The 14,980-nt window shown below is 41.0% G+C and overlaps 1 protein-coding gene across 6 annotated transcripts in view; it reads left to right on the plus strand.

Annotated features, from left to right (window-relative positions):
- The window catches only part of MTERF3 (mitochondrial transcription termination factor 3), a 35,321-nt gene that overhangs the window by 17,988 nt on the left and 2,353 nt on the right, over positions 1 to 14,980 (plus strand). For all 6 annotated transcript variants that reach the window (XM_037892241.1, XM_037892242.2, XM_043539324.1 and 3 more), the window contains 2 exons: positions 958 to 1,029; positions 9,010 to 9,171. In XM_037892241.1, coding sequence (XP_037748169.1) covers positions 958 to 1,029; positions 9,010 to 9,171 — 234 coding nt within the window. The remainder of the gene's footprint in view (positions 1 to 957; positions 1,030 to 9,009; positions 9,172 to 14,980) is intronic.

The following is a 14,980-nucleotide window of genomic DNA, read 5'->3' on the forward strand; positions in this document are numbered from 1 at the left end:
ACAACTGACTTCATCATTTTCTAAACGCTGCAATATAATGAGGGCCTCAAGTACATCATATAGTATACAAATACCATACTAGCATAAACTCGTAACACTGTACTTAGCCCAGAAACCTATTGGATGTACTCTGCATGGTTGCACAGGAGATCAGATTAGATGCATGGTTCCTTGCTTTATGGTCTTTAAGGCATTAGCAGTCCATTCAGTCTTCTGAAGCGTGTAGGAGTTGAGTTAATTACTTCATTCAACAGCTACTCCTTAATTATCAGCCTCCAAAGGGTGTCCTCTGCTCTTTGGCTAGAAAGATAACTGGAATAGAGCCTTGAGAGTGGTGGGAAGGGGAAGAAAATCCAAATAGTACAAAACCATGATGATATGTGTCACACGTGTCTCTGATTGGTGGTTAAATTCTTATTTCAGTCTCATGATAATAGCATAGAAAGAGGATATGCTGCTAAAAGTCTTTAGGAGACCATGGTGGAGAAATAAAAAGTGTACCAGGAGATAAAGTCCATACAGCTACCAGAACCTTAATGTCTCAAAACTGATTGGCTATCTTAACAAAAGAACAACTCTTAAGAACTGTCAAAGGATATGGAGTTCAAAATGCCTTTGTCGGTAGGCCTGTTTTAATCCCATCTTCCTGCTGTTTTGCCATACCTTTCAATCCCATCTTTTTCCGAATGGTGAAATTTGACTCCAGCTATTTATTGGTACCTTTTCCTCGTATTTTTTCCTTTCTCTTCAGAATCTCTAATCCTGGTGCTGGAGATATCATAATGAATTTTCAAATGAAAGAATTAATTTCCTCAGACTAGAACTGAAATTCAGGAGCATGTGTGTAAAAATCCAACAAAACATTTGTGAATGTAAAATATGTATCTGATTTACATGGATGGATTTCTAACAGTTGTGGTTTCAGTAACAGTAATCTTTCCCATTTTTAAATTACAGACCCGGGATTTAGTAGTTCGTCTTCCAAGGCTACTGACTGGCAGTCTTGAGCCTATAAAAGAAAATTGGCAGGTAAGCTTAAAAACCATCTCAGAAGTCAATATACTGTATAACTATGCTAATTAAAAATACAGATTTAAAATTCCTTAGATGTAAATTCCACGCAGGAGGTAATGTATTTATATGTACATATAAAACAACTTTAAGGATCTTTCTGGTAAATCTGTTTTGGTGTTTAACATTCAGGTTTCAGAGCACACATGCTCCAGACCACTTTGTTTGTTTTTTTTTTTTTTTTAATTTTGGATTTAGAGGATTTTTTGGGCGTAATTTACTCAGTTAAAAGTCCTGTTGACATCAGCGGGTATCGTTTTCTGAGTAAACAGTGAATGATTGGGCTGCTATCTTTTCTTAACCCAAGCTGGCAAAAAATATAGTAATTATCCCTGAGGATTTAGGAGCAAGAAATATGCAGCTGATTATCTTCTCTTGGTAGGAAGCTGAGCTGCCAAAAAGTGGATTTGACACCTATTGTCTGATAGCAGATGGTCATTATTAACAATTGTTGGATAAATAACTTGCAATTCCATAAGGATTTCTTTCCCCTTTGAAAATGTAAGTTGTGTATTGCTTTAATTATTGTGCTGTCACACCAGCTAGGCCAACAGCATGATGTGCAGTAACTCAATTTGAGAAATCCTATTACCATATAATCCATAAATGAATAAAAATCTATTGTTTTCAGATGGAATAGCTGCTCTGGCAGATTTCCAGTGGTCAGGAGTGTCAGTCTGGAAGGGTGTGGTGAGGGAGGAGGTTTGGAAAGGAGCAGATTGTTTCAATTAATAGCACTTTCTTTTTAATGAATTTTGAATCCGCTATCTGTGCAAGTAAAGTGTCGCAATGAATGTTTTTGAAAAGCCCCAAGTTTGTCTGTGTGTCTGTCTAATGAAGTACATAGTGTTGCTGTCCTTACCTTTGTGGATGGGAAGAAACAGTTCTCATTAGTCACTAATTAAATCTAGTAATACTGTGGAAATAAGTCCCCTGAAGGCTAGGTAATTCAGGGACTGCAAGTGAGATAGTCTTTAATCTTGCAGACTTGATTACAGTCTATAAGTACCTATATGTGGAGCAAATATTTAATAATGGGCTCTTCAGCCTAACAGAGAGAGGTATTGTGATGGGTTGGATCACAGCCCCTGGGGGCTGCCAACTGATGTGCCAAGACTACTTCTGCCCTTGCTTTCTTGCCCTGGCAGCTTGGGACTTCAGTGCCCTGCCTGGTTTGAGCCAGACCCGCTAGCCTGCTGCAATCCCAGACCAGGTCTGAACCACGTCCCCCTAACAGCTGTAGGCTTAAACTGAAAGCAGCTTAAGAAGCGTTCCTGTCTTTAACACTCAGATGCCCAACTCCCAATGGGGTCCAAACCCCAAATAAATCCATTTTACTCTGTATAAAGCTTATACAGGGTAAACTCATAAATTGTTCGCCCTCTGTAACACTGACAGAAAGATACGCACAGCTGTTCCCCCCCCACCCCGGTATTAATGCATAATCTGGGTTAATTTGTAAGAAAAAAGTGATTTCATTAAATACAGAAAGTAGGATTTAAGTGGTTCCAAGTCATAACGGACAGAACAAAGTGAATTACCAAGCAAAATAAAACAGAACACGTAAGTCTATATCTAATACAGTAAGAAAACTGAATACAGATAAAACCTCACCCTCAGTGGAGTTCCAGTAAGCTTCCTTTTACAGACTAATCTCCTTCTACTCTGGGTCTAGCAATCACTCACACCCTCTGTAGTTACTGTCCTTTGTTCCAGTTTCTTTCAGGCATCCCTGGGGATGGAGAGGTGATCTCTTGAGCCAGCTGAAAACCAAGTGGAGGGGTCTCCCACGGGCTTAAATAGACTTTCTCTTGTGGGTGGAGACCCCTCTCTCCCCCCCCCCCGTGTAGAATTCCAGCTACAAGATGGAGTTTTGGAGTCACATGGGCAAGTCACATGTCCACGTATGACTCAGAATTTACAGATAGCAGCCATGGTTCACATGCTACCTTGAACGTCCTCATGTAGACTTCTGATGTGAATTGGAGCCTTCCAAGATCCATTGTCTGTTAAGTGCTTCTTGATTGGGCACTTAACTTGCAAATTCCTTTCTAAAGAAGCTGACCAAATGCCTTACTAAGGCTATTTAAAATCAAAAAAGTACACAGCCAATATTCATAACTTCGAATACAACAATGACACATGCATACAAATAGGATGAATATATTCAGTAGATCATATCCTTTACATACATGTTACATGGCATATGTAGCATAAAACATATTCCAGTTATGTCATATATACGTTCATAAGCATATTTCTATAAAGTCTTATGGGGTGCAACGTCACAGGTATAACACAATCCAGTGGCTGGAAGCTGAAGCTAGACAAATTCAGACTGGAAATAAGGTATACCTTTTTAATGGTGATAGTAATTAACCATTGGAACAATTTAGCAAGAGTTGTGGTGGATTTTCCATCACTGACCATTTTTAAATCAAGATGGGATGTTTTTCTAAGAGAGAGATTCTGGGAATTATTTTGGGGAAGTTCTTTGTTATACAGAAGTTCAAACTAGAGGATCACAGAGGTCCCTTCTGGCTTTAGAATCTATGAGACTTTAGATCAGTAGTTCAAATCCAGCCTAGGTTGGTAGTGGACAAGAGTTGTTACTATCAGACAGTTGTTAGATGGACTGATGGTTCTCTGGGCACCTGAGACTGAGAGTCACCCTGCCTCTGCAATGATGGTGTCTTGTCTGTGACTAGCTGGGTATCAGCTCCTTAACGCTACCAGTCTTTCAGCAACTCAGGTACTCTCCTCTGGGCTATACTAGCCTTGTCTTTGCCTTGCAGGTTTGGTGCATCTGAGTCCCACAGTCTGAAGTGTTCCCCTGTGGTATCCAGCCCATGACACTAGTTAATCACAGAAATGCCAGGTCCTCTGCCCCAAAAGAAGCAGTGTATCCCAATTTACAAGTTTTACCTTAAATCTCCACTCCCGTATAACACACAATACAAGACAAAATCATAAAAGCAACTCTTGGTCTGCGCTTAGTAGTAGTTACCTTTCCTGTTTAATAAAGTAGTTTTTCCCCCAAAAAAAGTTCTGTTGCAGAGCTGGCTGGCTTCACAGGAATGAGGCGCATCCAGTTTTTCATGACAACACCCCACTTCTTAAGATGCTTCCTCAGTAAGGGCTTGGCTACAGTGCTACAGCGGCTCAGCTGCACCGCTATAGCACTTTAGTGAAGATGCTACTGTGTTGACTGGAAAGTTTCTCCCATCGGTATAATTAATCCACGTCCCTGAGAAATAGTAGCTTCTCCCGTCGATATAGTGCTGCCCACATGGGTGGGGGTGTGGGGGGTAATCCTAGACTTTAAGGTCAGAAGGGACCATCATGATAATCTAGTCTGACCTCCTGCACGTTGCAGGCCACAGAACCTCACCCGCCCATTTCTCTAATAGACCCCTAACCTCTGGCTGAATTACTTAAGTCCTCAAATTATTATTTAAAGACTTCAAGTTACATAGAAGCCACCATTTACACTAGTTTTAAACTTGCAAGTGACCTGTGTCCCATGCTGCAGAGGAAGGTGACACCACTCCCTCCCCCTTTCCCCCCAGTCAGATTGGCAGGATATTAGGTGGGAAGGCTGTGACAGATACAGAGGCAGCAGTGGTAGTCACCGAAGCAATGGAAGAGACAATGAAGACGACTGGATGTGGAAGCTGCAGGATGAACGCGATCCTGGAGCGGATACCTGAAAAGAACTTTCTTTGTATGAAGTGCCGCCTGATAGAGCTGATGGAAGAGAAGATCTGAAGTTTGGAGATGCAGGTGGAAACTATGGTTGAGTTTTGAAGGGGATTCGAGCAGATGGAGGGAAGGCAAGAGGAGGCTGAAGGGAAATGTCAAGACTTGCAGATGCAAGCTGGACTGAAGACCTGTGAGGAGAGATTGCTGGGTGAGAAAAGTGGCCAGAGGAAGCATTGCCTACAAGAACCAGGTAAAGGAAAAGACCAGCTAATGAAGAAGAAATAGAGCTCAGAAACAGATTTGCTGAGTTGGTGAATGAAAAAGGGGCATGGCAGGCAGTAACTGAAAGTGGGAGGTCAAGGAAGAAGAGAAGAGTGGCTAGTCCTATAAGAAGAGGGGAAGAGTCAATGGAGATACCCAGAGTTCAGAGCCCCAGGAGGATACAAGATGACTTGCAGAAGATTGTAAGGGAGAATAAAAGACAAGAGGACTTGCACCAAAAAGAACAGGAGGAAGGCTGGAGAATCACTCCATCACCAGGAAAATGCAGGTCTACGTGATCGTTTTCTTAGTAGGGAGTCCCAAGACCCAGGCCTGTCACCAGAGCTGATCCAGAGAATAGAAAGGTGTGCTGTCTGCCGAGAGATAAGATATGGGATGTGGATCTAAGGCTGAAGAGGATCCTAATGGAAGCAGGAGAGGATCCACTGATTGTCCTTCATGTGGGAACAAATGATACAGCTAGATTCTTGCTGGAACATATCAAGGGAGATTATGCCAGGCTGGGGAAGATGCTTAAGAAATAGAGGCTCAGGTTATCTTCAGTGAGATTCTACTTGTCCCTAGAGGAGAATGAAGATGAGACAAAATTATAATGATCAACAGATGGCTCAGGCAGTGGTAATATAAGGAGGGCTTTGGGATGTTTGACCATTGGGAGGCATTCATGGACAGAGGACAGTTCTCATGGGGTGGACTTCACCTGAGTAGTGAGGGCAATAGACTTCTGGGATGGATGTGGCAAAACTGATTTAAAAGAGCTTTAAACTAGAAACTCAGGGGAGATGGTTGGGGTATGCTCATGTAATTTCCACAGCTGATTTTAACATTGAAAAGGAGGAAAATCAAGAAAGGATAAAACAATGGATAAAGGAACAGCAGTGGGTAGGAGAATGGACATTAAAAGGAAAAACAGTGCCAATACCAATGAAGCTACCAGTCAGGTAAGCAATACTGGCAATAGATTGAATGTACCCAATTGGATAAGGAATGTCAGTGAAGCTAAGCAGCAACAATTAAGATGTTTATACAGCAATGCCAGGAGCCTGGGTAACAAAATGGAGGAACTAGAACTATTAGAGCAGGAAGTGAAATCAGATATATAGGAATAACATAAACATGTGGAATAGTTGTCATGACTGGAGTACTGGTATTGAAGGGTATGTGCTTGTTCAGGAAAGAGAAATAAAGACAAAGATGGTGGAGTAGCATTGTATATTAATGAGATTTACTGTAAAGAAATTAGAAGTGAGGGAATGGATAAGAAAGAGGGCATGTCTACCCTTGCCATTTAAAGCGGGAAAAAGTCCCTTTTTTGCTCCCCATGGGAGCGTCGACACTTGCTAATGACTTTTTGCAGTGAAACTCCAAAGTTTCACCACAAAAAGAAAACCACCTCCACGAGAGGCGTACAGCTCTTACCAGTGATGCTTCTGCGGTGATGTGCAAGTGAAGACAAGTTCGTCCCTGGAGGAGATCTCTCAGTGCCTAGGTGACCACTCTGGCCAGCAGCTCTGCTGCTCTGATGCCAGGTAAACAGACATCCATCCCTCCCCCAGTAAAGCCCTGGGAACTTTGAAACTCCCCTTCCTGTTTTCTTGGCAAGTGCACACTTATCTGGCCAGGTGACAATGCCTGGTCCACAGAGCAAGTGATCCCCTGCTTGGAGCAATGCTGAGCTACTGGAGCTTATCAGTGTTCGGGGAGAGGAGGCTGTGCAGGGACCCAGGATGCCCCGCGATCATCCCCCCCCTTTCCAACAAGACCCATGTCAAACTGGAGAGAGCTGCACTGTGGGATAGGTGCCCTAGAGCACTGCTGTCGCTAATGTAAACACACTTTGACACCTGAAGAATTAAATGAGTACTCAAACCAGTACTTTACTTTCACTGGTTCCCTATTACCGGTGAAACTTACAGCGCAAAAACTCTGCAAGTATAGACATACCCAGAGTCTGTTAGTGCGAAAATCACTTTTGGGAAAAAAGCTACTAGAGGATCCCCCTGGGCTTGTGCTTGGGGTATGCTACTGAGCCCCAGGATCCAATTTGGATATGGTAGAGACCTCTTGAATGTTTTTAATGAAATAAATACTACTGGGAATTGTGTGATTATGGGAGACTTTAACTTTCCAAATATAGATTGGAGGACAAGTCCTACTAACAATAGTAGGATCCAGATTTTCCTGAATGTGATAGCTGACAGATTTCTTCACAAAATACTCTCTGAACCAACAAGAGGTGATGCCATTTTAGATTTGGTATTGGTGAGTAGTGAGGACCTCCTAGAAGATCTGATTGTAGGAGACAACCTTGGTTCTAGTGATCATGAGTTAATTCAGTTGAAACTAAATAGAAGGATAAACAAACATATCCTGTAACTAGGGTCCTTTATTTCAGAAGGGCTAACATTAAAAAATTAAGGGAATTAGTTCGTGAAGTGGACTGCACCAAAGGTCTCCAGGATCTGAATGTGGAGGAGGCTTGGAATTACTTTACGTCAAAGTTGCAGAAACTATGTGAAGCCTGCATCTCAAGCAAGGGGCAAATATTCATAGGGAAGGGTTGCAGGCCAACTTGCATGAGCAAGCATCTCAAACAGGTGATTAAAAGAAAGCAGAAAGCCTACAAGGAATGGAAGATGGGATGGATCAGCAAGGAAAGCTACCTCTTGGAGGCCAGAAAGTGTAGGGATAAAGTGAGAACTGCCAAAAACCAAGCAGAGTTGGACCTTCCAAAGGGAATTCTAACCAATAATAAAAGGTTTTATAGCCATATAAATAAAATTAAAAGGAAAAAAGTGGGACTGCTAAACACTGGGGTGGGGAGGGATTAAAAATAATCTAGGCATGGCCCAACACCAAATCAAATACTTTGCCTTTGTTTTTAATAAGGCTAATGAAGATCTTAGAGGCAGTGGCAGGGTGGCTAATGGAAACGAGGATATGGATGTAGAAATTACTGCATCTGAGGTGGAAGTCAAACACAAACAGTTTATTGGGACTAAATCAGGGGGCCCAGATAATCTCCATCTAAGAATATGAAAGAGAGGTTGGTATAACTACATTGCTCAGAGTGTGGATAAACAAAAAAATCCATTCATCTGAGCAATGTAGTTATACCAATATAAGTCTGTAGGGTAGACCCGGCCTTGGGAATTCTGCTTCTGGGCAAGTGGAGGTAGTTATATTGTGCAGGGATAGTATTTCTGGAGGTAAGTCTGACCATTTCCCTCTATTTTCATTCACCTCTTATCACCCAACCAATAACCTTCTCAGGCTATCAGAAGAAATATTGTTTCTTGTATTTCCTTTGGTTTGTTGTCCCTTGTGTCATCAACTACTAATCCGGATGGAAGTGGAGGCATAAAAGGATGCCTGTTAATGAAATTGTGGGTCATAGGCCTGGGATGGCAGACATAGTTAATACAATTTAAAAACCCCTGAGAATGTAAGTATGAATACAGTTAAATCACTTGGTATGTTCACTTGGCTCTACAACAGACTTATTGTGTGACCTTGGGCAAATCTTTTGATCTCTGTGCTTAGTTTCCTCATCTGTGAAATGGGGATAACTCTCCTACCTGACATGAGTTAAGATTAAACTTATTTATGTTTGTAAAGTGCTTTGAGATCCTCAGTTTGATTGTGCTGTAGTATGAAAGTGCAAAAGTTTTCTTATTCAGCAACCTACCAGATCACGTATGTTTATATCCTTGTTTGTTGAACACCATCAGTGTTCATGGTGGTCTATAACATAAAGCAACTCAGTTTTTGTCCCAAAGCAGTTTACAGTCTGAACATGGTGGAAGCTATCGTTTAGAGACCCACAGCTAGATGATCAGTGATTGGAATATCTTAGTAGTATGGATAACTTATTTTAAAAAAAATATAATCGGTTTCAGTGATGTGTTGTTAAAAATCAAATTATCGTACCTGATTTATTATTTCTTTTTTCAGGTGTGCCAGGTTGAACTTGGTTTTCGGCGTAATGAAATTCAGCATATTGTATCTAAAATCCCCAAGATTTTAACTGCAAACAAAAAGAAGCTTACAGAGACTTTTGACTACCTGCACAATGTAATGGGCATTCCCCACCACATCCTTACTAACTTCCCTCAAGTAAGAGATTTAAGAATTGTGGGTTAAAGTGTAATTGCCGTCAAAACAAGGAGTTTGATTTCCTTCACTGGGCCAGCACTGAGGGCAAAATTACACAATCGCCAAAATCCACATGGATTCTTCAAGTGATCTCTGGCAGCAAAAAGTAGTTTGGGGCTTGGCTTAAATTAGAACAATTTTTATCAGTAATTCACTCATGACTAGTTCACTGGAGCAACAGGTAGCTGTGCTAAAGATTTAAATTTGGGAGCTCATTTAGTACTTTTTTTCTTCCTTGGTCCAGTGAACATAATAATCTTGTTTTCTATGGTTATGGCAGTGGTGATCTCTACTGGCTGATTTACAATATAGATAAGTGCCTGCTACATCGAACACTGTTGTTGGAGCCTTCATCATCTGCACCTCAGATACTCACACTGATGCTCGGGAGCTGCAAGTGGTTCTTTAATGTCTCCCCTGCGGCTCTTTGCAGCACATGATACTAAAACACTGATTTAATTATTAACCAATCAGGATGCTTTTACTATATTATTAACCAATTGTAGAATACTTGGTAATTTGCTGTGAGAATAATATATACCTATAAAAATAGTAAATGAAACAATGAATTCACACTACTGTGGCTCTTTTGGGTAATGTTGATTGCTAATTTGACTCCTGAACCACTGAGGGCTGAGTACCACTGGACCTAAGGTTTTCATGTCAGTTGAGGGGGGAAATAGGAAGGACACTGGAGAAAGTTCATTCTAAATTATTGGAAAATCTAATCCAAAAAATCCAAACTTTCTTCATCAGGTATTTAACTAGTTCTAAAAATGCAGTTCTCGCAATGACTTCTTTCAGATTTACGCTGTTTCTAAGTTAAGTATTTTAGCTGGCAGAAGTTTAATATCATTAAATAGCTTGAATGTAATTTCATATATTGCCTTTAGAATATATATGGCAAGCAACAAAATGTCTTTACACATCAGTGTACTTCTTAGTACATTCACATAAAAAAGAATCTGACACTTCATAAAAGGGCAGACAAATACACAGTGACAAGTTTTTAAAGTGCTTGTACACAAATGCTAGAAGTCTAAATAATAATAAGGGTGAACTAGAGTGCCTCGTGTTAAAGGAGGATATTGATATAATAGGCATCACAAACCTGTTGGAGTGAGGACAATCAATGGGACACAATCATTCTGGGGTACAAAATATATCAGAAGGACAGAACAGGTTGTGCCGGGGGAGGCGTGGCACTATATGTGAAAGAAAATGTAGAATCCAATGAAATAAAAATCTTAAATGAATCCTCATGTTCCACAGAAACTCTGTGGATAGTAATTCCATGCTCTAATAAGAATATAAAAGTAGGGATCTATTATCGACCACCTGACCAGGACAGTGATAGTGACGATGAAATGCTAAGGGAGATTAGAGAGGCTATCAAAATAAAGAACTCAATAATAGTGGGGGATTTCAATTATCCCATATTGACTGGGTACATGTCACCTCAGGACGAAATGTAGAGACAAAATTTCTCAATACTTTAAATGACTGCTTCTTGGAGCAGCTGATACAGGAACCCACAAGGGGAGAGGCAACTCTTGATTTAGTCCTGAGTGGAGCGCAAGATCTGGTCAAAGAGGTAACTATAACAGGACCGCTTGGAAATAGTGACCCTAATATAATAACATATAACATTCCTGTGGTTGGAAGAACACCTCAACAGCCCAACACTGTGGCATTTAATTTCAGAAAGGGGAACTATGCAAAAATAAGGAGGTTAGTTAAACAGAAATTAAAAGGTACAGTGACTAGAGTGAAATCCCTGCAAGCTGCATGGACACTTTTTAGAGGCTCAACTTAAAACTCCAAATTAAAAAACACAGTAAAAGAACTAAAAAAGAGCCACCGTGGCTTAACAACCATGTAAAAGAAGCAGTGAGAGATAAAAAGGCATCTTTTAAAAAGTGGAAGTCAAACCCTAGTGAGGTAAATAGAAAGGAGCATAAACACTGCCAACTTAAGTGTAAAAATGTAATAAGAAAAGCCAAAAAGGAGTTTGAAGAACAGCTAGCCAAAAACTCAAAAGGTAATAACAAAATGTTTAAGTACATCAGAAGCAGGAAGCCTGCTAAACAACCTGTGGAGCCCCTGGACGATCAAGATACAAAAGGAGCACTTAAAGACGATAAAGTGATTGCAGAGAAACTAAATGAATTCTTTGCTTCAGTCTTCATGACTGAGGATGTTAGGGAGATTCTCAAACCTTTTGTAGGTGACAAATCTGAGGAATTGTCACAGTTTGAAGTGTCACTAGGGGAGGGTTTGGAATTAATTGAGAAACTTAACAGTAACAAGTCACTGGGACCAGATGGCATTCACCCAAGAGTTCTGAAAGAACTCAAATGTGAAATTGCGGAACTATTAAGTATGGTTTGTAACCTGTTCTTTAAATCCGTTTCTGAACCCAATGACTGGAAGATAGCTAATGTAACGCCAATATTTAAGGCTCTAGAGGTGATCCTGGCAATTACAGACCAGTAAGTCTAATGTCAGTACTGAGCAAATTAGTTGAAACAGTAGTAAAGAATAAAATTGTCAGACGCATAGAAGAACGTAAATTGTTAGGCAAAAGTCAACATGGTTTCTGTAAAGGGAAATCATGTCTTACTAATCAAGAGTTCTTTGAAGCGGTCAACAAACATGTGGACAAGGGGGATTCATACTTAGATTTCCAAAAAGCCTTTGACAAGGTCCCTCACCAAAGGCTCTTACGTAAATTAAGTTGTCATAGGATAAGAGGGAAGATCCTTTCATGGACTGAGAACTGGTTAAAAGACAGGAAACAAAGGGTAGGAATAAATGGTAAATTTTCAGAATGGAGATTCGTAACTAGTGGTGTTCCCCAACGGTCAGTCCTAGGACCAATCCTATTCAACTTATTCATAAATGATCTGGAGAAAGGAGTAAACAGTGAGTTGGCAAAGTTTGCAGATGATACAAACTGCTCAAGATAGTTAAGACCAAAGCAGACTGTGAAAAACTTCAAAAAGATCTCACAAAACTAAGTGATCGGGCAACAAAATGGCAAATGAAATTGAATGGGGATAAATGTGAAGTAATGCACATTGGAAAAAATAACCCCAATTATACATACAATAAGATGGGGGCTAATTTAGCTACAACAAATCAGGAGAAAGATCTTGGAGTCATCATGGATAGTTCTCTGAAGACGTCCACGCAGTGTGCAGCAGCAGTCAAAAAAGCAAACGGGATGTTAGGAATCATTCAAAAAGGGATAGAGAATAAGATGGAGAATATCTTATTGCCCTTATATAAATCCATGGTACGCCCACATCTTGAATACTGCATACAGATGTGGTCCCCTCATCTCAAAAAAGATATACTGGCATTAGAAAAGGTTCAGAAAAGGGCAACTAAAATGATTAGGGGTTTGGAACGGGTCCCATATGAGGACAGATTAAAGAGGCTAGGACTTTTCAGCTTGGAAAAGAGGAGACTAAGGGGTGGATATGATAGAGGTATATAAAATTATGCGTGGTGTGGACAAAGTGAATAAGGAAAAGTTATTTACTTGTTCCCATAATATACGAAGTAGGGGCCACCAAATGAAATTAATGGGCAGCAGGTTTAAAACAAATAAAAGGAAATTCTTCTTCACACAGCGCATAGTCAACCTGTGGAACTCCTTGCCTGAGGAGGTTGTGAAGGCTAGGACTATAACAGGGTTTAAAAGAGAACAGGATAAATTAATGGTGGCTAAGTCCATTAATAGCTATTAGCCAGGATGGGTAAGGAATGGTGTCCCTAACCTCTGTTTGTCAGAGGATGGAGATGGATGGCAGGAGAGAGATAACTGATCTTTACCTGTTAGGTTTGCTCCCTCTGGGGCACCTGGCATTAGCCACTGTCGGTAGACAGGATACTGGGCTGGATGGGCCTTTGATCTGACCCAGTATGGCCCTTCTTATGTTCTTAGACTTCTTAAAATCTTCACTGAGGTGTATTGCACAAATAGTTGAGTTCTGATGATTAACTTTTTTTCTACTGCCTTGTTTAAATGATTTTAGACCTTACATTTACTATCATCCTAAAAATAAACAGTATATTTTGGGTTTACTTTACCCACTGCTGAAATGAAGTCACCTCTGAGTGGAACATGGCAACTTTTTACAAGAAAACCATGTGCAATTTAAAACTGCAAGGGGCAGTTTCAGAAGGAATGAAATGATTGTAGCCATGACACTGAGTCTAACATTCTAAATCTTGAAGTTAAAAGCCATGGGATGGCTAATCTTAAGAAGTCAAGACCAAACAAAAAGGTCAGCTAACAGATTGTTGGGGAGGACTCTTCTGTCTCTCCATCCAGGATCTTGATAGTTTTTTCCCCAAGGAAAAATGAAAAAATCTCATGTGATCTCCCATCACTGCTTGTATCTCCAGCCTTCCCTGTCAGCATTCTCTAACACAGGGGTTCTCAAACTGGGGGTCGTGACCCCTCAGGGGGTCATGAGATTATTACATGGGGGTCACGAGCTGTCAGCCTCGACTCCCAAACCACGCTTCACCTCCAGCATTTATAATAGTGTTAAATGTAAAAAAGTGTTTTTAATTTATAAGGGGGGGTCACACTCAGAGGCTTGCTATGTGGAAAGGGTCACCAGTATAAAAGCTTGAGAACCACTGCTCTAACACGAAGTCCAGTGGCCTTGGTGTCTATCTCCATATTCATCTTCCTGCCTTTAGTACTATTCACGTCATCCCTTAGGTTCATGACTCCATCCCTCTTGGTTCTCCTCCTAACTACATGTTTAGCTATTCTTTCTGTATACATTTAGAAGGCTTTTTGTCTGTTGTGGGTCCCTGAAAGCTCAGTTCTTTGACCCATCAGCTTTTCTGCCTGTGCTCTATCCTTGGTGGGGCCCATGCACTCACTATTAACTATTGCCTTTATCCACATTCACAAATATAAGCTGTCTCCAGCAGCTGAGTCTAATCTTTGTCTCTCTAACATCTCATTTTAGATAATGGATCATCACCATTTCAAGCCTCATGCAAAACCGAACACACAAACTTCCTTACCAAGCCCTCTCACCTACCTCTTTTCCACAACAATTGATGCCACCATCCTCTCTGCTACTTAGGATTATAACTAAGGCTAAGTTTTTGTCACGGATATTTTTAGTAAAAGTCACGGACAATAATGAAAAATTCATGGAAGCCTGTGACCTGTCCTTGACTTTTACTAAAAATACCCATGACAAAATGGGTAACCGGGGGGTGGAGGGTCCTGGGAGCTCCAGGGTCCCCCCTGCTGCAGTTGGGAGCTGCCGGGGTCCCCCCTGCCGCCCGCAGCAGCCACGAGCTCCAGGGGTCCCTCTTGCCACCCGCAGCGGCTGAGTTCAGTGGATCCCCTCTGCCAGCAGCGGTGTATGGGCCTCTCTTTGGCAAAATGTGATTACCTGACCAAGCTACTATGCAAACAGAAGACTGATGTCCTCACTTATCCAATAATAAAAAAGCATTGCAGTGCCATATGAAAGAAGAAGATACATCTCTGACCTGGTTTCTGTGTGTCTTCTCTGCCCTCTTCACTCTGCCAATATCATCAGCTTTGATGCATCGTGTTCTCCTCTCAGACACATCATCTTTCCTTCTTTCATGCTACCCCTTAAGCTGAGAACAACCTCCCCAAATCTTTCACCAAGCCACCTCCCTTGCCTCATTCAAATTTCTCCTAAAAAATTCTGCCCTCTATTCTGCCATCTTGTTTACAAGAAGTGAGGGGAGAAAAGAT

This window comes from Chelonia mydas, chromosome 2, assembly GCF_015237465.2.
Source record: "Chelonia mydas isolate rCheMyd1 chromosome 2, rCheMyd1.pri.v2, whole genome shotgun sequence".
Classification (NCBI taxonomy): Eukaryota; Metazoa; Chordata; order Testudines; family Cheloniidae; genus Chelonia; species Chelonia mydas.